At 36.6% G+C, this 23,468-nt stretch overlaps 1 protein-coding gene across 2 annotated transcripts in view; it reads right to left on the bottom strand.

Annotated features, from left to right (window-relative positions):
- The window catches only part of GLRA3 (glycine receptor alpha 3), an 87,943-nt gene that overhangs the window by 18,123 nt on the left and 46,352 nt on the right, over positions 1-23,468 (bottom strand). For both annotated transcript variants that reach the window (XM_065061322.1, XM_065061323.1), the window contains exons 5-6: positions 22,164-22,246; positions 10,055-10,192 (exon numbers count right to left, since the gene is read on the bottom strand). In XM_065061322.1, the coding sequence (XP_064917394.1) occupies positions 10,055-10,192; positions 22,164-22,246 (221 nt within the window). The remainder of the gene's footprint in view (positions 1-10,054; positions 10,193-22,163; positions 22,247-23,468) is intronic.

Here is a 23,468-nt window from a genome sequence, read left to right as displayed (position 1 = left end):
CATTTAAGAGAATTCATGTAATAGACTTATTTATGAGCTTATCTTATACTAATTTAATATATTGTGTGTCATGCTGTGATAATAGTGTTAGGCAGGCAGAAATGAGTTTCAGATAAAGTCAAACTGAAGTGTTTTTCTTCTAAGTATATTAAGTGCTTGCAAATATCTTCTAAACTTCATTATTTTCAAAATAGTTCTCCTAAGAGGCCATTACTTCTTTCTGCGGTATCATAGCAATGTCATTGTATGAAATTTTTATTCTGCTGAGGCACTACAAAAAATACTAGAAAAATGGTAGTTATGATGTTCAATTTTAAAATGACATGATATATCTCAGGAGTTTTATATCTGCTGGCTCAATTATTAGTTCCATTTCTAATTGCTGGTGTTTTCTGAATCCTATCTACACTCCTGAAATCTGTGTCCCAAATCCTGTCTCAACCATCTGCTGCCCCAGCATCAAAACTGATTTCTGCTTCAATCAAAGGATCAAGTCCTGCTTTAACAAAGTGAATGGGAATTTTGGTGTTTCAGAAAAGACCAGGATCTTCCCTTGCATTTCTCTTACAGGGTCTTCAAAGGATAACTACATGACACATTGTTTTACTTAGCGGTTCAGCACACCATACATAACTAGGAGTTCTTCACCAACCGGCCTCATATTCTTACTTCAAACCAGTCCTTACCCTGAAGATTTCTTTTTTTGTCACATTTGTTCTGTTAATTCAGCAGCCTTGGACTCTTACATCACAGTAAATCATGGTGGTAAGGAGTGATAGAAATGTATCAACCAAATCTAGGTCTCTTGCAAAGCCATTTTTGGCATCGCACCAGCAATGATTACAGTTCAGCATGCAACATTTGGTTCTTATGGGGTCCTATATTATTCTTGCAAAACAAATTAGGAAGGAAAATTAAGGAGCACCAGAATGGGTAATATATGCATAACTAGAGTATCAATAAACCTTGGCTATTGCTTGTACATTTTTTTTTTTCTCCACAGAAAGGTGAGATAAGAGATCTGAGCCTCTTACCTGAGTACTCAAGTGGGCTTGATTTATTACAGAGCTCTCAGCACAAAAATACCGTGATCCTAAACAGGGAGCAATAAATAACACACTAGCTCTGATGTGAACTACTTTTATGTAGGTGGAAGTTTGCCAGGTTTGTCTGAACTAAGGAGAAAGAGAAAAATAGCTGCGGACAACAGAACTTGGACAAAATGAAAGAGATTCTGAATGAAAGAAGTGCCAGTGGAATATATTGTAACCACAGAGAAGGAGAGAAAAGAGATGGGATTATGAAGAGAGCAGAACTAGGACTGAGTGACGTGTCAGAGAAATTGTACTGAACAATTTTTTGCTTGGTTTTGTATTTTTGTAAGCATGACAAACATCATTGGTTAAAGTAAAAAAAAAAGTGAAGTGTGTCTCTGGGTGGAAAAACACCTTTGCTTAACTACAGAATGTATGACTTAGACTCTTGCCTTCCTCTTACGCCCAGTGAGTTTATGGACATGCCAGTCATATGTCTACTGCTTCCCAGCCAAGATCACTGTGTTCCTCATCTGCTCTGTTCCAGTGTAGCACTGAAAAATTAATACGTGGCAAGTTTCCACAGAGATTGGAGGCTTCTCTCTGTTACTCCACTGCTGAACATTGGAGAAAGACAGAAACTGGAAGTCAGTATCAGTCTCAGTGCTGCAGTTGCAGCAGTTGCAGGTCTAAGTGTGGAAGGGGTGATGTTAGTTTTTGCCCTCCATGACTGAGATCAGAATCACCTGCATAACCTTGGCTAATGAAGCAGAATTGAAAGAAACTATTTGCACCTGCAAATGTGAGCTTCAGCTAGGAGACAACCAGCAGAGGCTGTGCTTTTTTTTCCCCCAGCTGAAACCAGCGCTGAGTCTCCTTTCTCTTCATGCATTCCATTTTGAATGCAAAGCCAGGTTAGCCGTGGTTTAATCTATTTAACTGGATGGTTGAGTGGATCAGAAGAGACATACCTGTGAAGTCATCTCAGCTGGGGAAGGAGACAGACATGCAGCTAAGAGCATTGCTCTAATAATTCATTTGCAATACAGGAAAGGTAAGCTCAAGTTCATTCTGATGTGCACTGTAAATGTCATGGAAAGTGGCTAGGAAGAGTATATGAAACCTTTGTGATATTGTGGTTTTGCAGAGGCTGATTAAGAAATTAAGGTCTGATGGTAGTTGCAGACCAGAGCTAAATATAGTTGTGCACACAATCCATAAAATGGACAAATTTTTGTAATGCAAAAGAAAGAATGGCTATTGAGGGCTTCCTAAAAAATAGGGATTTTTTTTTTTCCTGAAATAGAGGTAATGTTCTTTGTGTTTGTAAGTCTAGCCTAACCAGGGTTTCATGTGTGCTAAACGCACTAAAAGTGCTGCCTTGCTGAATGACGTACCTATACACATGAAGTGAATGTACTGGTATATATGCATGTGGTGGTGCATTTTTCTCTTTTACGTGTGTTCTTTGGTTGTTGGTGTTGTAGCTAACTGTGAGTAACCTGAGAAGAACAATTTTTTAATGGATGTAGGAAGACTGTGGCCTAAAGACTATATTGCTTAATGAAATTACATTAAACTGTTTACTTAAAATTTACTATTTACTTAAAATAAGAATGTTTTGCTTGCTGAATAGAGGGATATAAGGCTTAGAAAAATTGAACTGAACAAAGTTAAGCAAATCTGAATAAATCTTTATGGAGCCCTGCAGAATACAAATCTTAGATCTGGAAGGCAGATATTGTATATTCTGATTCCAACACATCTGCTAATATGGGTGTAGGCTACACAATTCTGTCTTTAGCAGCGACTGATGATCAACAAACAGCCAGCCCAAGGGTCAAAATATTGTTAACTATGGAGATTTGCTAACAGAGTCCTGGGGCAATTGAACTGTGATGATGGTCCTCTCATCTAGCACTGTATTTTCCCTCTTGAAAAATAACTAGAGATGCAGGTTTAACATGAAATTAAGTACTAAGAGAGCAGGAAAGGAGAGAGACTTCTTCAGTGGGTAGGATATGCTCAGTCTAAATGGCTGATTTAGATTTAGATCCCTTAATACAATACAGAGCCTTTCCCATTTGTTTGTCTTCTGGAAATCCCTTTCTTAAGCAGCTCAATTTCTCTACTCTCCATAAAGATCCTAAGCTTTAAAGCTCAATCTGAGCTTGAAAATTGTGTTAGACAGATTATTTATTTCTAGGTGCTATTCTGTACCTCTGTGGTGTTTATCATTTTCAGACTTGCAAAAATACCAGTTTCTCATTTTATGTGGAAAAGATTGCAAAAAACAGCTCTATAGAGAGAAAAGTAAAGACAGTCCTCTCTTCTAAAAGCAAAAGCTAATTACTTGTCTATGACAGAATAACAGGTGGACTCAAAAAACAGATTTTGTATGGATTGATGCAATATGGATACTGCACTTTATGACTTTGACTGTTTTCTGATGTTTAATACCTTGGATTCCCAGTTTCTCACGAAATAGTTACCATTGCAATGCTCCGAGGGTTCTTGTCTACTCTCTGTACTTTTTTATGAAGGAAAAAAGGACCAAGATTTACTCAAAACAAATGTTTATTGCAGCACAACACACACTGGGAATAGCTCATGAGATATAATATATGTATGCTATGATGTAACTGCAGGCCTCCACAGATTTCCCCTTTGCTATATTTTTCCAACCCTTCCTTAATGCTGATGCTGGTACTCATCCTGAGTTGGAACACTTCAGTGTGCTAGGTAGTAGAAAGCTTGTCGTTCATGTATGTGTGGCAGAGCCCCAGACAGATGAAGTTTTGATCAGTATTGTCCTGAAACAAAATCATTCGTCATATAATTAATCAAGGCTTTTGCTAAGTGCCCTGCATATGTGAGCCCTAATACTTTAAGTTATCTGGTTAGCTAGCACATAGGATGGAATCACCCTGGCAATGGTGCTTGTCTTTAGTGAGAGTATTGGCTCCAAGTGTCCTCAGACAAACTGGATTATGAAAAAAGTGCACCCAAACCCCAAATAGAAAGCTTTTTTTTTTTTTTTAAAGTTATTAAAATTGAAATAATTTTTCTGAGGACAGTTTTACATTCTAACTGAACTGTTTGGCTGAATACAGACATAATCTCTGAATGAAATAAAACTGTATTGCTATAAGAGGGGTGACACAGACTACCAGCACTTTCCATCTGCCTTTTGTTATGGGCTCTAATTTAGCTCTGCATCTGCTAAAATAAGAGTACAATTAACCTCACTTGGAAACAAAGTACCGTGTGTTGTATATCACACCACAATCATAATGGCAGATGATTTTCACAGAGACCATGAAGAAGGAGAAGGAAATCCATAAACTGACTTTCCTTTGAGGCAGTACTGCTCCTTTTACTTTCTGTCCTGTTTGAGTTATTAGCTAGACTGCTTGCCTAGCAGTGATTCTGAGTTTACCCTGTTCAATAAAAAGACTTCCTTTTTATTCCTCCTAGAATGTTACACTGTCATTTGAGAGGCATTCTGCTTTACTTATTACAGAAATACAACTGTACTTTCTGTCCTTTTAACTTCCCATGATAAAATTTCATAAATAAACAAGACAATCTATAAATTATGTGTTTGTGCAAAGCTGGTTATTTCAAGAAGCTGTATCTATAAAATTGATTACATATAAGTAGAGTTAGCTGAAATTATTGTCATACCTCTCTAAGAAGGAGACAAGATAATAAAAACACTTGGTAAGTACAGTCTCCAGACACTTTTTGTAATTTACACTGAAATATAAATTGCAATTTGAGTATATTTTGCTGATTAAAAACTGTTTATAAAAGTACCTGCCTTTTCCTCATTGTAAAACTTTGAGGCTGTATCTACGATCATGAAGCCTGACTAGAAATTATGATTTTTGAGTGCCTGGCATGTAGAACTAGATGTTTTTTCATATATATGAGTAGCATCTATGTATCTGAAGCCAAGATTCCCAGAATGACTGTAGCAATGTGCTACCATTCAGTTTGTCTTTCAAATCACACTCTGCAGATATCAGTGGCATAATGGGGAATGTCAGTGCTGGTGCTGTCACTTGCCATTGACTAGATAAATTTTTGGTTAGGAAGGAAGTAACTTCAAGTAACTTGTTTGGAAACAAATGACATAGCTTGTTTGGAAAAAAATTGTGGAGCAGGTGGGAACTTAACATTGGTGTAAGACTGCTAATGACCACAGGAAAAGAAATTTGACAATAAATGTGGAAATGTGCAACTATTTTTTTTTTTTCAGCTTGATGAAATTTACATTTGCAATTCCCATCTCTCTCAGAATGGATGACCAAGCTGCCATTCAGAGGGATCTTCATAGGCTGCAGAACCAATCACAATATCATGACAGTCAGCAAAGACAATGCACAGTTCTGAGATGAGGATGGGGTAACTGCCTGCACTGGTACAGGCTGGGGATGGACTGGGTAGGTAGCAGTTCTACAGGAAAGGCCTGGGAGCCTGGCAAATACAGGGCTGAAGAGAAGTCACAAGAATGGATATTGAGTCTTGTGATTCCAGACTTGTGCTGCACTGTGCTAGAAGGGGCAGAGAGGGGAGAAGTAGAGACTAAGGAGAAACTGATAGCAACACAGAATAGCAAGGACATTGAGATGAAAAGTCTTTATTTCCAGGACAGTTGATGAATGTTTATTCAATGAATCTTTAAGGTAGAATGTTTAAATTTTGATTGGTGCAGGGGTGACAACTGAAATATCTTTTTTTTGCAGAGAAAAATGCCCCATGGGAGTCAGGCAGTGCTGGTTTGTGTGTTTAGGGATGGTCATGTCCTCAGCCTGTCATAGCCTCTGTTTATCAAACTGTTTATAATTTCTCATTTTTCAGTGAAGGAATTAGCAGCTTCCAAGATTTCACACCCATATAATATCTCCTGGATAGCAAGTACTAACTACTTTTTCTGATGAGTGGCCTGTGAAAAAACACCAAGGGGTTAAAAAGTCATGGCTTAAAAATCACTGCTATTATAGTCTGAAAAGCAGTGGTTTAGATGTTTGTCAAAACAAGTAGGAGTTAAGTACTTGTTGGCAGAGTAATGTGTCAAAGCTATGTCCTCCTTCATCCCTATCATGTTGGCAGCAAAATGACCTCATACAAGGAATAAAGTCAGTTGAAGCTAGGACCTAGAAGGGCCACCATCTACAGATCATTAAGCAACTTGTTTGACCCTAGAGGGAACCAAAGGGGCCATGAGAAAAGATCATGTTTGGGATGTATGTGCTAGGAGGCTGAACGGGGAATGTGGAGTGAAGAAAGCGGGATATTCGTTGAGATCGCAGATTTAAGGATACACAGTTATCAGAAATGGCCACAGACAGAACGCACCAGTTCTGGTTGTGAGTGTAGCAACCATAGCTCCATTGTTTCCAGGACTGCTACAGCTAATACTTTTAGCCAAAAGCGATCAACAGACATAAGACAGTTCTGAGCAGCATCATTTGAGCATGGGGCTAGTGTGTTATCCATGGTGTGAGAATAAAGCCAAGACCAAGTACTTCTGTTTGTGCCTGTTAGCCAATTCTATTATGTGTACATTCATACTATCATATATTGTTTTTTTTTGCAGCTGTGATTGAAAGTAAAATTGGGTGTTGCCTAAAAGCCCAGGGGAGGAACGTGTGTGAGAAATGAAGTGAATAAGGATGTGATAAAGCAAGACCTTCTTTGTAATGCAAATGGTTCACATGTTGTGATTTTTCTGGTTGTTTGATTCTACTTTACTTCCCAAATTTGTCACTGCGGATATGTCAGTGGGTGCAAAAACATAAAAATGATCAGAAACGTTGCGTCGCTTCAGAACACAAGACTTGATGAGCCATTATGCTGTAGTGTTGCTGAAACTGTTCTGTTTCTATATTTAGAAGCAGTTGATTTTTCAAGCTGTGGTTGCGGTGATCCATTTTCAATTGGGCATGAAACACTGATGAGACATGCACTGATGAGTTTCCACATACTGTCCTGAAGCTTCATGTACATTTGTTTCACAGGGGAACTTCTGTGTTTGTTTGTTTGTTTGTTTGTTTGTTTGTTTTCTGTTTTACAGGATATCTCAGAAGAGCTTTCCGTCCTGTGTTGTAACTAAATTTAAATTGAAAACTCTTATTTGGTTACTTATTGCATACCAGCTGCAGTTGCTTAATGTTCTTTTAAGAATTAATGTTATCTAATCTGTCATAGGCCAGAGAAATAGGATTTATTTCTAGTTTTGAAAACTTTTTTGTTTGTTTCTTGTAGAGTATCCTAAAGGGGTATATCTCTACAATATCTCATTGCAGGAGGCTTAAGAAAGCACATTGCTAGTCACATATCTGAGTGAAATAATGTAGGAAAATAAACTCTTAGTTGTTGTTCTCTTTTAATATAATGTTTAGGGTTTTTTAGACTACTCACAGTAGTTAATAATACTGGTTGTAATAAAGACGTGGAAGGCACTCCCAACCTCCTAGAAATCAACCCAAACCCTTCTAACTTGATTAACTTCATACTGAAGACTTATATTAAAAAAAACAAAAAACAAAACCAAATAACAACAACAAAAAAAACCAAACAAACAACAACAACCAAAAAAACAAAACACCTCTGGTGAAAATACTGTTATTTTGAAGAGGAGAATGTCACAATAGATGTAGACCTGCATGAGATTTGTACCTGTAATTTTTGTACTGTAACTCAGAGTGGGCCACTCCACTGCTTCCTCAGGTGAGGACATACCCTTTTGCCTGCAGCATTGTATTTTTTACCCCCTGCCAGTTATATGCAGGTTCCACAGCTGTGCAATTGTCTTTTATTTGCTGAGATCTTTTAAAGTCTCCATCCTGAAGTGACCAGTGGGTACATGCATCCAAGCTTCCAAGTTTTCTGTATTAGTAGATGGTTTGACTTTTTATAGACAAATTAAATGGACCAATTATTTTTCTACTTAGAGGCACAAATTTCAGCCACCTTTTTGAGATTGTGGGCAGCACCTCTTTGGGCACAGAAATGCAGTTTGGCCAAAGCAATAGAGATATAACAGACTGGCCACGCTATCCTCTAGAGTCACAATGGTAAACCCCTTCTCCCACCTAAATGTAACAGCAGTTCACAAGGACAGGCACACTTGTCTTGCACGCACATTTTGAGAGTCATGAGACCTCACATGCAGTTAATAATGTGTTCCTCCCACTTCTCAGCTCTGTTTAGGGCCACAATAAAAAAGACAGTAGACATAAGCCAACACTATGCAACCCAGTGTGTTATGCCTAGGCCTAGCATGTTTTCCTATTTATACTTGGAAGAAAATTTATACCATCTTAAATAAGCTTGAAATTTAGATAATGAAGAAAAATGTAGTGGCTCAAAAATATCGCAAAAACTGAGTTTTAGTCAAAATTAAAATATTTGAGCTATGATTATTGTAATTGAAATTCTCAGATGTGAATAAGAGTACAATTTGGCTTTAGATGAGATGTTTGGAGAGATATTTGGAAATCACTAGAAATTCTGACTTTTAAAGACAGATTTCCATTCAATATCGAATTAAGTACCACAGTAATGTTTTAGTTCCTCGTTGATTTTTGATCCATCATATTCTACAAATTAACTTTGGAAAAATGAGAATCCTTCCTACCGTGAATTTTCATTTGTTAGTATTGTTATATAGTTAATGAAAGTACAGTTACAGGCATGTTAAAATGCAACAAAAGCAGAAGAGTACTAAAAAGAAAGAAGAGGTCGCCTACGTATCTCAAAGGAAACAGAGAAAAATAAGGAAAATAAGATTTTCTTGTTTATCTTGCAAATTATAACAAAAAGGAAAAAATCTTAATTTCATTGTTATCGTTAACAAAGGGATGTTTGAGTGAAAAAAGCAACCTGATATAGGATATGTTTCTCCATTTCTTGAAGGTTTTTAAGGATTAGCCAGATATTAGTATTTGTACAGTACAAATGCATGCTATGTATTTCCCATTTGTTTTAGGGAACTCTTCAAAATGTCTCTATCAATATCTGTCCACTCTAAATGGAAATTATTAGAGGACCTTTCCCTCCTTTAGGGCACCATGGCAGCTGTGGTAAAACTCGGTGTTGAGAAGCATTCTTCCTTAATTTTGATTGTAACAGGACATTCCTTATGAATGCCGTCTATTGAATTTTATCTGTTCCACCATTTCAGCAGAATCCAAATAAATCAGGTCTAAACTAGAATTTCAAGATATGTTTAATTTATTAAGAATCCTATTGTAGAGCAGAAATTAAACCAGATATGGATTAGAATGAGAGTGTTCTAGGTTTGGTGTGTTTTGTTTTCTTTCTCTCGTACAAGAAGATGGAAGCCATGTGTTCTTAGCCTTTGCTACGTGTGTATTATTATGCTTGTCCAGTTACTGAGATTTTTTTTGTTTGTTTTACAATTATTAATATAATTATTTTATTTTTAATGTTACCTCCCCCCTTTTACAATTAAAATTATGTGTTTAACATAATTATGAAATTATGTGTTTAACATTGCAGTTCTACAAAGGCTTCATCTCAGAAAGGCCACGTCTGAATACCTGGCCATTGTACACCAAGGAAGCTTTCAGCTTGTGTTGCCCCTTGCTGTAAGAACTGGGGCAGGGACGGCTGGCTTGGCAGCCCTGTGTCCTTTTTTCTTGCTTAGTGCCCATGATGGGCCTTTGAATGTCAGCAATGCTTCAGGTTCCACAGTGGAGACATGGTCATTGCACCCACTGTAAAACTAAAACTCCTGACTGAATAGCTTCTGAATTATTTCAACTATGTACTTTCTTAAGTTTACTGAAAGAGAAGTTTCATCAGCTTTCAGGTAGTTTTGTTTCATTGTGTCAGTTATTTAAGACTGTACAGCACACCTGTACATGTTAATCTTCTTGGGACTTCAGTGAGAATGTTAAAAAAAACAAACCAACCAACCAAAACTCTCTGAAATAACAATAAATGTTAGATGTCTTTCAAGTTTTAATCACTAATATGCTTCCTACCTGTATTGTAATGCTTGGTGCAGTAACATAAGTCCTTTTCTTCTTTCAACAGAAACTGCGGCAAAGTGAGGCCTTCTGCTACTTGAACTGCTCCCTTTTCTTGCCATTCAAAAATGAGGTCATTCATTGTGTATCCAACTACAAAAAAAAAAAAAGGCAAATGAATTCTAAGTCAGCTGCAAACTTTGAAAATCAGGGACATGCCAACTAGTGATGGCTTAAGTAAAAGTCGTGAAAGTGAGATAAAACATGGGGCCTGCTTGTGCCTGTTAATCACAAAGTTTTATTTGCATTCTATAACATACTGAACTAGAAAACAAAACAGTTTTAAGCATCTTTTTTGAAATCTTAATTATCAGGTTGTATATGAATGGAATTAACAAAAGCATCAAAATGAGATAAACATCCAGCTCTTGTAGGTGCTTGGGAAAATCCTACCCTCCCCAGACCATGAAGGTTAAAAATAGGTCCTTCACACTCAGATCTCCTTCTCCTTTTATCTGAGGTGAAATGATGGACTGTCAAAACCATGTTTATGGTTTTATGTCGATTTGAATTGTTAGGTGCAAATGCTTCAAAGAGGACAACGAATGAAAATTTCTGCAGGAGTGAGATATTGGTTGAATTGAAAAAATACTTTTCTCTGAAACTGGTACAAAGCAAGGGAAAGCAATTGATTGTGGCATATTTTGATATTAAAAGGCATTCAGTTTTAATATTCAGATTCCTGCCCTTATGTGTACCTCATGCGTGTGTGTATAAGATCAAATAAAACAGCAAAAGCTGTAGTAGAAGTACTAATCAAAAGCCAGACTATGTAAAGGGCAAGTACTTTTTCCCTCTGTTTCCCTCTCAGCTGAACATTTGCAAGGGATATAATTTGGGAAAATAGCTCTACTTCCTCTTAATATGTGATATATTAACTTCCCAGTATATCCCTGGCAATTTATGCTGTGTTGTTCTAATGAATAAATTTTGTCTGATAATGACAACAGGGGAAATAAAAAAAATATCTTCCTATTCTCATTGAGGTTTCGTTAAGATTTTCTCAGAATCTAATAGATTTGGACAAAGTGAGTTTTTAAGATTGAAATCTAAAACTTTGTAACTTCTATTGTTGTAATAGTTTGAAGGCAAGGGTACACTTGAGCCACATATGGTAGCTTTAACCAAAAAGAAAAGGGAATAATTTTTACATCTGAATTATATAGGTTTCATTTATCTATTTTTTTTTTTCTTTGCAATATTTACTTTCTGCTTTAGTCCAATGCTAATGAGCTGTTGAGGATACCGTAGGATAACTGGAAGTATCTTTTAACATTTCAATAACAAAGTACTGTTCAAAGTATAATGTGCAGAACTTTTTAAGAGTAATTCTCTTCCCACAAATACTGAAATGTCAAATTCTAGTGAAGGAAATAACCTCTTTAGTAGTGTGTGGGCATAAGTCTTTCTCATGTTATATTCAGTGACTTCATTACTCTCTGGATAATTCTATTAATACTATTCATTCGTAATGCTGTGATATGCTGACCTCAAATTTGAGACACACTTCATCCTTTCTCATCTATGTTGAATGCACCTATGAGCTAAGAATCAGTGTTTAGAAATTTAAAACTGTTTCAAGCACCTCTTTCTGCTTCTGGATTGATTGTGAGTTGTTTTGTTTGTTTTATTTGGTGGTTTTGTTGTTGTTTTTTTGTTTCGTGTTTTTGTTTGTTTGGTTTGGTTTGTTTCTTTGGTGTTTTGTTTTGTTTTTGCCGGGGGGGGTTGGGGGGGTGGGTGTGGAAAGGCTTTATACAAGGTATTTGCAGGCACTCCGGCTGACTGTTGTTTTGCTTTGGTATTTTGTTGTGGCTGGATGAATATGTTAAAGTGAGACCGTATCCTTTTAAATAAGTATTTAATTAAGTTCATACCTTACTCAAGTCATTACAAGTATACATTAACTGTGCAAAGAAACACTTATTTTTTTGTATTATTAAATGCATGACACTCCATAACCACTATCTTAAGATTTGTTATTAAATGCCATAAACTGTGAAAAATCAAGAGTACAGCTCTTATCAAACTTTTCGCGAACTCAGACAAAAAGCAGTTGTGTGTAAAGGAAATTATCATTTGAGGCATGTAGATCATAGCCAGAAGTGATATCCCCTGAGTAAAACTCATTGAACTGACATGAAACAACTGCTGCGTCAAAATTTGTTTCACCAGATCAGATTCGCGAATCTCTAATGCATGCTTTTAACTTTGATTATCTACCCTGACAAGTAGCTCTTCTATAGTGCAATCTATTAAAAATAATAGCAGTGTATGCAAAATACCAATGTAGTAATTAATTTTTATCATGTTTATATTTTAAACACCCAAATAGAGTATTGAATGGTAAAGCTATAACTGTAGTTTTGTAAGTCAAGATCATCGTTATAAAGTAAATGTGTCTTAAAATATAGAGGAACTTAATGGAGATCTGAGTTTGTTATACCAAAGAAATTTAAAATAGTGTAATATATATGATATTCCTACTAGGTATGTTAAATTAAATCAACTTAAGCTAAATCTCTAATAAATTTTTTGTGCCTTTATTAAATGTGAAATACATGACCCAGTCAAATGTACCCATTGAATTAGGGAAATCTAAAATCTTACAATAGTCCTATAAAGTGACAAAACATAAATTATTTGAGCATATTGAACTATTTGATCACACAAATTTGTCCCTAAATTTTCTTTAGTGAGCAGTGCTAACAAAGATGTTTTCAGCTGAAAACATTTTATTTGGCATAGTTCCAAATAAACTGACAATCTCTTTTTTTTCCCAACTACTGCATCGTTCTTTCTGCTTGGCATGGAGAAAAGGGAGAGACACTACAGTGGAAACTATCTAGTCACCAGCAGAAATACAGCAGAATCGGGGAATTTGCAAGAAAAAACTGCAGTTCATGTCCTAGGCCCACCCCAGGATGTTCTACGCACAAAAGGGCTAAATCCCACATTATTCAATGTTAAAAAATTTTCAGGAGGAACAGCAATACTAATTGAGCTAACTGAGCTTCCCTCATATCTCAAAAAAAGGAAAATACTTTTGGTTTTTAATTAATTTTATGAAGAAGACCTGCTGAATAGCATAGCACTTAACACTCAGAATGCTCATGGTGTTGTGTCCACTGTGCGTAAGGGGAAAAAGGCAGTTCTGTAGAAATGGCCCTTTAAAACAGTCAGTGGTTACCATCCTGCAGAATCTATACTATTACAGTTTAGGTATATAGTGTTATAAATGCAATGGGCCTTAAAACCAATGCTCTAGCGCCCTACTTTTGGTAGCTCTGCTGATTAATGTAACTAGTGACTGGATTCCCTGTATGAAAGAAAACATCATGGTAGATTTGGAAATTACCTTAAACTTCAGTCTCGGCAACAAAGTAGGGACTTATGATCCTGATGTGGATAAGACACCAAATTGCTTAGTGCATCAATGAAGGGTGGGAGGGCTAAGTGCACAACAAGCAGCAGAAGTGTAGGGAGCTTTGGCAATGGAAATTTTGAAGCCTTAAGGGCAGAGCTTTTTAGATTTAGGAACCTAGACTTGCCAGTTGTAAAAGTTTACAGTATTAGAATTATTTGGATAAATTTAAAATGCTGATGCCACTGCCTGAGTTCAGTGAGACTATACAGATCTTTCATGCATAGGTATTTGCAGTACTGAGGACTACATTTGCAAAGTGGAAATGATTAGATGCTGCAACGAAGGTCTCTACTTATCTACATTACAAGAGTAGGCTTGACTATCCACTGCTAAAATGAGTTTTACAGGAATGAAAAGGAAATGATTTAATTGTCTGTACAAAATTAGCAGCTAATTAGCTGAGAAAAGGCAGAGATGTTTTCCCTCTCTGCCTTGCTTTCTTTGTGTTCTACTTTCCATAGGGAATGTGGTGTGCATAGCTGAAAGGAGTCCAAGTCTGTGTGTCTGGAAGAAAAAACTATGAATCTATTTCTGAGAACACCTGTCTTCCAGGGTAAACTTTTGCTACATAATGACTATTCCTATTCTTCGTAAATTCTTCCTGTTCAGTCTTACTATATTATTTCTCTTGCCGCTGCTTTGTGAGCAGAACATATATATCCCTTGCTTACTTGCATTTCCTGTAGCCCAACAGGATATTCAGCATCTGACTAAAGAACAGTTTTTCTTTTCTGACTATGAGGTCGGTTTGGTGACTATTATAAATTGCTATCAAATATTTTTATTACCTGTGCTTGGGAAATGCAGTGTTATGGAGGAAAGTCCTAGTGACTACATTTTAGTATTGAAAAAAGGACAGTCAGTCACTGGCCTATTTAGAATGTGAAGGTGCAACTTCATTGCTGGTGGATAAAGTTACCCTTTTATACTACAGAAAGAGCTGAAAGCAATGGATGCTTTCATGTAGTCTAGTTGTCTGCAGGACCAGGCCAACCTAAACTGAATCAGGTGGATTAGTGAGGACTTCTGTCACTGAAATGCAGTGTGCTAGGATTTGGGTTTGCAGGGTGTTAATGGATAAAAGGTTGAGAAAGGAAGTAGAGATACCAAATTGTGTGCATTATAGGACACAAAGCTGCTGTGGCTGAAGTAAAGTGCAGTTTGCAATGTATTTGTTATTGTCTGGCTACTGTCCAGGCGTTTGCTCTTACTTAATTCTATAAAGATACAAAATCTAAGTGGTGTCACCATAGAACTGGAAAGAAAGGACAGAAGAGTTGCACAGTTATGTTGAACAGCCATGTTCAGCAGTTACAGGACTGGTTATGTTACCTTAATGCCATCTCTATTAACCTAAGGTTAATAGAGATGCAACCTGAGGTTGCACATCTGTAATGCAAAAGCAGATGATAAATTGTTGATGAAGGTTACTAGAGGAAGTATTTCTCAGGAAAACTACAGAACTGTGTGTGTACACATCGCACCATAGCCTCTCAGCAAACAGCTCTTTTAAAAGAGTCAACTCACTTTTAGGAGCCTGAAGTCATTCCTGGTAATTAGCTTGTAAAGAATGTACTGGCAGACTGAGACCTCCTCCTGAGATGAACATGAAGAACAGACAAACTAAGTAAAATTTACAGTTAGCTGGCAGTGTAGAGGGCCTAAAACAATTGGGAAAGTTAGATTTAGCCTGCAGAAGTTTTTCTTTAGAAAACAGTCTGTCACAGAGCTCATGATAGGTGTGAAAAAATGAAGGTAAAACTATGTATGGTCACACTTCTGGAGGGAGGAGGTGGAAAAGATAAGGCATTAGTTGACAAGTGGCTGTCACGACTTGTGCCTGGAATAGCCGATGTAGGGTTTTGAATATCTGGGCATCCCATAAAAAGAAACTGTAGTGATAGTCTATTTAATTGACCTAATCTATACAAAACTCTTTGGCAAAAGGTGAACAAGGTAGACATACTAACTTTAGCCTTTAGACAGCGCTGAAAATTGTCTAGCTAGAGTGAACATTTTCAGCATGTTCAATTACAGGTTTCTGGAAAAATTGTAGGGAAAAAGAATGTGATCCTGCTAAAATATTTCTCAAAAGCAAGAGCCACTGTGTGTCTGCAAAAGAGAAAACCAAACTTTTCCCTTGGTCTCGGTCATCTTGCCCAGAAAATCTTAGATATTCAAAAATGGTGTTGACAAGTTGTTATCAACACCCATATGAGGTCTCCAGAGAAAATAAAGTAAATTGCATCTCTTTTTTTTTTTTTTAACACTATTATTAATCTTAATAACAAATGGAACATTTTCTCTCATCCGATTTTGAAAGTATAGGAAGAAAGTCTGCCTTGACCAAATAAGGTTCCATTCAACTCATGTAAGTCCAGATGACTTTGTGGAACTTATTGGAAGCGATGTATTTATATCAGTTGTATGTATGTATGTGAAGAGTGTGAAGATTTTTAGCTAATTGAATGTCAGCTGTAGGCATTAAAATCCCATAATGACATAGGCAAAACAGTGGGCATCCAACAAATTTGTTTTGAAGAGTTATTGAAGTGTCTTGAAGGTATTATCATCTCTTCTCCAGACTGTCTGAGGACTACACCATTACAGAAAAACAGTTTGATATTCAAGGCAAATAATTCCCCTATACCTTCAGAAACTCCACAGCTTTGAACCACACTTGTCCTGGCAATTTCAAGGGCAATTCCAAGACTGCTGACAGTCTTGTGATGTTCTTTCCTTTTAACCACCCTTAGAATAACATTCAAAGCCACGAAGAATAAAATTTTTAGGAAAACTTGTGATGCAGCTGAATACCAATATATAGTAAGTTTTCTGTGTGTTCTGTTTTATTCCAAGCAGGCCATGATTTCTTTGTGTCATTTTGCAATACCTACAGGCATATTAAGACCTAATTCTTTTCCTCTTGTTCGGTAAACAAACATATGAATGGCACAAAACAACGGAGCTGAATATATAACATTTTTGTACAAGAGAGTTTCATTTGACTACAAAATTTATTTTATGGTTCTTTTAATCCTAATGATTTATCTAAATTCCATTCTCATTTCTTTAATGTTTAGTAAGGTACAGATCCAACAATAATAATGGATTTATTCAGCAAAGCAAGCAGCTCTTTTGGTATCCAGCTGAGGCATGGGCTACAGTCATGTTGACTAGAATCATTTCACTACTCTTCTGTTAGGCATACCAACAGTGTTCCTCCAGGACAGGCTGCCTGCATGTCTGTTCTGAAGAACATGACAGAGGTTTGAATTGTGCCCTAAATTCCAAGCAACATAGCAGGGGGAAGGTACGACAGAGCTAACAAATCTGGTTTGAGGTCAGAATAAATACTTCTAATACACATTATGCACTAATAATATTAGCTTTGGAAAGCAGCTGTGATGCATTTCAAGGCTAAATTTATGCTGGAGGTCCAAGAAAGCAGGATTTTATTCTATGTACTTCTCAGCTGCTTTGTAAAGGGTCTGCCCCTTGCAAAGGGTCTGCCCTCTAAGTCATTCTGATGGAATCTATCCCTTGGGAGTTATAGATTTATCCTTCTTAGCCTGAATTTCAGGCAAGAAGAACATTTTGGGCCTAGCCCTCTACCACATCTGTTAAGCCTAATATTTCCTGCTGAGGCCTATAGCTGTCATTTTTATTAGTTTCTATGGCTTCAGCAGCAGTTGCATAGTTACTGCTGCCCTTCCCTACGGCACGGGTGGGGAGCTGAAGACACAAGTATCTAGCTCTTTGTAGCTGTATGTTGAGTATCACTTCAGATACACACAGTGAGCTGAGTCACTTGTCTGCAGAGTAGAAACCATAGGATAAGTTGTTGACAACTTTTGTGCTACTCAAATGGAAAGTAGAGAAGAGTTCTGGTTCCCAGACTTTCAGGCACAGGCAGGTATTGACCTTGTGTGTCTGTAACTACTGTCACTCATGTAGACACCTGAGGTTCCCTGCCAGTTCTATTGTCTTTCTTATGTTCTTATTGTCTTTGTGCTATTGTGGGAAAAGAATAATGCGCACATAATTTTCTGTAAAGCAGTAGCCCTTACTGCTGCTGCCGACTGGTTACAGATCTTTCCATTTGAACAATCTCTAATTTAGAGACCGGGAGGAAAGAAATTGTGCTATTCAAGTAACTGCATCATGTAGTAGGGCATGAATTTCCTCTAAAAATCCAAAAGACAGGAGGATGATTGCTTAGACAGACTAAGAAGCCTCCAGAAATCAAAAAGGAAAAATAAAAAGGCCATTGTTTAATTTATTAAGAGAGACAAAAAGCATTAAAATAAAATTATGTGGTGGTCAGGTGCTTTCTCCCTTACATACGTTGCTTTTCATAGTACATTTCTTTTGTAACTGAGTTAGTCTTTTTACTATTCTTCAAAAAATCAGGACTTTTGAATGTCACAAAGTTGTAATATATGAATAAAGGAATATTGTGAGATAAAACTGCAACTTAAAAAAGACAGAGGCAACGAGCTCTAGCACATGAAAGAAAAACATTTCTTTCCTGAGAGACAAGCTGTGGAAATAAATATGTATCTAGCTGACATTTTTTGTATCTTATTCAAGCAGAATAAAACTAAAATTATCTCACATGCCTATAGGCTGCACTGGTGCAAGGCATAGAAATATAGAAGGGATTATTTCATATGTGCATTTTTATTTGCTTCTTTTCCAAGATACAAAAGCAGCTCATTCTAGTTGCCGAGAAATCATTTGGTAAAATAAATCCTTTAAAAATAGAAGACATTTCCACTTAAATATTTTTCAGACACTTCATAGCATAAGTGAAGTATTTTAACCAGGGGCAAATCCAGCTGCTTAGACTGACCTTGAAAAAAACTACATTAGCTGGCTAAAAATAAAATCATCATTTGGGAAGAAAAGCTGTACATGACTTTTCCTCTTAGAGATTTCTGTGCTGAAGCAACAGTATCAATATTGAAGGAAATTATCTAGTACTAAACAAAATAATTATTCTATAGCAGGGGTGAACCCTATGATTGTCCTTTTTAAATAACTTTCATCCTTCCTTTGCAACCTAGCGGTAAAATGAGAAAGAAAAAGATGAGTGTTTTGTTAGAAACAGTCTAATTTGTTTAACGACATACGAAGGAGCAAGGCTTGCAAGATTAGATACAATTTAAGGAAACTGTGAGATAAATGGTCCTTGTAAAGTCATAATCATACAAAATTCTACCTAACCGGGCACTCAGTGGGAAAAACAGCAATGACCATCACTTTAAAAAGAACCATCTGGAAGCATGGCTGCTGCTGTTTCGCTTCTGCAAACACTTTGGATTTTATAAGACAGCCTGATCATCAAATAATTTACTTGTGACATCAGAGGACTGTGTTCTCAGTTTTGAAACCCAATGTCCTCTACATCCCTGGACTTTGCACTAACCACCAGGGTTAGTGCTTTGATCCTTCTGTTTAAGTTGTTTCTGAACCAAAAAATGTAAGCCAGGCAGCAACAGGAGAGTATGACACTGTGGCCTAGAAATTAGAGATGCTTGGATGGATCCAGGCTCTCAGGGTTATGTCAGTTCTTACCTCAGGAGATTTGATATGAAGCCTGGGAAAATGCTAAATGCACCCATCCTCCTTTTTCTTCTCTAATTTTAAAGAAAACTAGACACCCAATTCTTACCAAAGACTCTGGAATTTGAATGTTTCTGCTCACCTTTTTCTAAGTCTTGGAAACTGGCTGGAGTTCAGACTCATATAAAATTTTGTTTTGTTTTTTACCCAGTTATTCTCCTTTCCACCATGTAGATACTTTCTGTAACTTTTCCAAGGTGTCTGTTTCCCTTCCTGTACTTCATAAATAGAGAAACTGGGTGTGGGCAGGTGAATTCCTGCTCTTGGAGGTCTAGAAGCTTGGAAATCATGCTGCTGTGCCTATCTTCTTTGGATCTGTCCCAAAGTAATTTCAGGGAATTTCTGCCTTGTTCTTGTAAACCTAACTGGTTATTCTGCTATCAGACATGTTGGTATAGGCAAAGCTCCCACGTGTCGCAAAATTTTCTGCCTCAGGCCAGCTACTTTGCCCATAGTCTATTTTTTCAGTGTCTGGATTTACAGGCACAATAGAACTAGACAAAGTGATATGGGGAAAGGTTTATTACTTGTAACTTGCTAATGAGATAAAACTTGATCTTTCTCTGTATCTAGAAGACTATGAAGAACTCATTGGTATTTTGTTCAGCTCTTCTTCTGTGAACATTGTCTCTCTCTACTGTGTGAATGTGCAGCAGGGAATTTACTCCCACTGAACTGAATGATTAAAAACAAGACTTCAGTGACAAATGTTCTGCTGGCAAATACAGTAGGACTTCGACAGTGCTATTCAACTAATAAGTGTTGGTTCCCTATGATGCAGTTTGTGGGAATTGTGAGCTCCTGCAAGGTTTCTATAAAACAAGAGATGCCTGTTTTTCAGAAATGCTCAGTTGTTGTATGACCTGGCCTCACAAGGGCTGAAAGAGAGGAAAAATATGTTGTATGAAGTTTTTAAAGCAAAAATTTCATAACTTTATAAACACTATATATATATATTTTTTTTTTTTTTAATTATGCCTTTTGCTTGTTTGGTCAAACACTATGGTACTTTCTGTTTGAAACATAGTTGTATAAAGTGAATATACCTGCCATCTCTATGTACCCTAACACAACAGCCACACATCAACCTTTTCTTTAGTCACATTAATTATACAGGTGACATAGGCTATTGGTAAGATTTACCATCTGTCCACTGTAATGAAAGATAGATCTGGATTTCATACTTATCCTGCAATTTTTTGCAAAAACATACCATTATCCATACAACAAACAGTTCTGACATATTGACTGATAATTACCTCTCATTTCTCTTAGGCACTGCTTTGTTCCCATAAAAGAAGAAAAAAAAACCCAAGAAATGCTCAAATTGTGTGTGCTCTGTTTCTGATCTATAATGTATTTCAAAGAATCCAATATGTACATTATATATGTAGAAAATTATTTTCTGAAATATTTTACTTATTGATCCTAAAACCATAAATCTAGATCTGATATGAAAATGGGTACTTATTTTTATCCATTTCTCCTGTCATTAGTTTTCACAAATTTCAGATTGATGGAATCTTTTAAAGAATGTCTTTATTTCATTTTTGTTATTCACAACATTAGTAGGACCTTTCTGGTAGGAATCTTTTCCAAAGTCCTCTCATTTTTAGGGGAAAAGACAATTCCCAAATACTTCATATCGCAAGGAAAATGAGAACTTGATGCATATCTGTACCTTCCTCCTCACACATCCTGTGTTATCTCAGATCATAGTAGCAGACAGAACCTTTGGTTTTGACTTTTTGTCCGTGTGCGTGTGCCTTGAAATGGCACATCTGCTGTATGCTTTCCATCCTCTTTTGTGTTCCAAGTGCGATATCAAGGGAGAGGATAAATATGGTATATGATGGGTTGAGTTAACAAATGCTAATTTGTTTCACATAAAAAGTATTGCTGTTAACTGAAAGATAATTCTGCAAAGCCTGTCTTGTCAAAGCTGGTTTTAGCTTGTCTGTTCTCCTCAGGATATTTGAGTACAATGCAAATGGGGCTTTATGAATAGATTATTTTAAACCTATGAAGTTGTAATTTCACTTCTTCCATTGAAATTCTAGGTTAACACCAGGTTTGGCCAAACTGTCAGACCCCCTCTACACTAGAAAGCTACCAGGTCTTTTTTTCTTTCTGTGTTTTGCTGCATGTTTTCAATGTCAAGCTATTTGTGCTACTACAAATTATTTTAACCCGAGAGTCCTTACCAGTGTTATGGTTCATGGTCAGATCATACTTACATTTTATCCCAAACTGGGTGATACCTTGTATGGACCACTTCTTCTTATAATGCAAGGGCTCTACAGCCCTTCCCATGATTTTCTGGGGGGTGTTCCACTGACCCAAGGAGTTCCTCCAGTTGAGGGGGTGAGGGCTGTGTAAGTGATCTACCCTATGTAGGTATGTGGGCATATACAGATATATATATATGTATATATATGTATGCTGTGTAATTTTCTACAGTTCTTCCTTGCAGTAAACCCTTTCCGTAATCCATTCTAGGTAGAAACTACAGATATGTAGCTGTAATATGTAGGCTTATTGAAGAGCTAGGGCAGGAATCTAAAGAACAGGGACTCAGTATATATAATTTCATTTCCACCTTTCAAGGACACAGTGTTGCTGTCAATTTCAGGATATTCACATAAATCCCTTAAATTATTCTCATGTTTCCTTTATGTGCTCCTATGTTACTGTCCCCATGTATATGTGAACACAGGGAAGACTTAATGGTGAATCCCCATGTGCATAAATTTTGAATAAAGGTAAACTGGCCCTGAGTACGTAAGTTTAGTAACTTCAGATTTACAGAAAACTGCTGAATTTCAGCAGTACAAGTAAGGAAGCATCTCTTCGTTTGAAAATCATGTACACTTCACAGATTCTTTTGGTAAAATAGAAGATTCTTTTTTGAAAATTTGTTCTTGTATCACTGCATGGGGTCTTTCTACCTCCTTCATAGCTATTGTAATCCCTATAAGAGTATTTATAGGAAAATACATTACTCAAACTTACAGCTTTCCAGCTGCATTATACATGTTTGCACATCCATTGGAAAATTTTTGAGATCCATTGGACAGGACAGTATTAAAGTCAATCTGGAAGAACACAAAAAAATGTTAAAAATATACCAAAAAATGCCATAACATTGCACAGGAAGAATGCATGAAAACACTGGAAGTCATTAGAAATAGAAGAAAATATATTATTTATTAGAAAGCTCTTGAAAGCGATGTCTGTTAGCTGATCCCATTTCACATGCTTAGCTTAATATGACAATGGGGAAAATAATTATTACAGAGTTTCAGAAAAACACATTTTTCAGTAGGGTTGCCGAACTACAGGAAGTCTAAAAGAATGCAACAACACCATGCTTTTTTGTGCTACAGTGGAATTATTGTGCTGTTACAGTATATCAAATCCTTGACATAAAATTTACCCAGATTTGCAAGAACTTCGTAACAGATGTCAGCTGCGAATCATGGTGGCAAAGTAATTTACATGTTATTGTCTTAAAATACAGTTCTTAAATTGTCAACACAAAGGTTTAAAATAACATTTTATGATATTGATAGTAGACTGAAATATGCCTATAATTTTGAACTGCAGCTGTATTTCATGTTAGTCCTGAAACTTCTGTGAAATACTTTGCAAACTATAGACAAAAGAGGTATTTTTACATTGTATATCAATACAATAACTTATCTTTAGAGTGATACTTCTCAGAGAATGAGGAAGAAGAATGTTAGAGGTAAAGGGACATGTTTTCCCTCACTGGCCAAGTTTATGTATCCATTCATAATTCAGGGTCATGACTGCACCTGTCTTCTCGCTAGAAAATATCTTGCATGATAATTTTGTCCCATATTCATTTATCCGTTTAGTTGATAGAATGTTTTCCAAAAACCTGAGTGGCTTGAGTTCAATTCATTACACATAAGGCTTTTTCCATTCCCCTGTGTTTGGTCTAGGGGCTAAAGGGAAGTGGGCAGTAGGCAGCAAGCACGGCTGTATACCATTCATACATTAATGTCACCAGTTAATGTGGTGGTATCATAAAAGCATGCAATGCAAAACACTAAGTGGGCGAGAGGTATATTTATTTCAAAAAGTAGAACATTTTGCACAAATAGGTCACTGGATTAATACCAAATGTCTAATGGGGCATTAATATATCCAATGTGTCTCTCATTAGATCAGGTTTTTGAAGACAGTGGTAAAACATCTACTAATATCTGTATTAATGAAATGAAAGTGGGGAGAGGAGAAAAGAAGTAGAATAACTGTATTCTGTCAACACTTATATGGGATTTCTGCTTA

This window comes from Columba livia, chromosome 4 (genome assembly GCF_036013475.1).
Source record: "Columba livia isolate bColLiv1 breed racing homer chromosome 4, bColLiv1.pat.W.v2, whole genome shotgun sequence".
NCBI classification, from domain to species: Eukaryota; Metazoa; Chordata; class Aves; order Columbiformes; family Columbidae; genus Columba; species Columba livia.
Note: the sequence above shows the minus strand (reverse complement) of the source record. Positions and strands in the feature narration are given on the sequence as shown.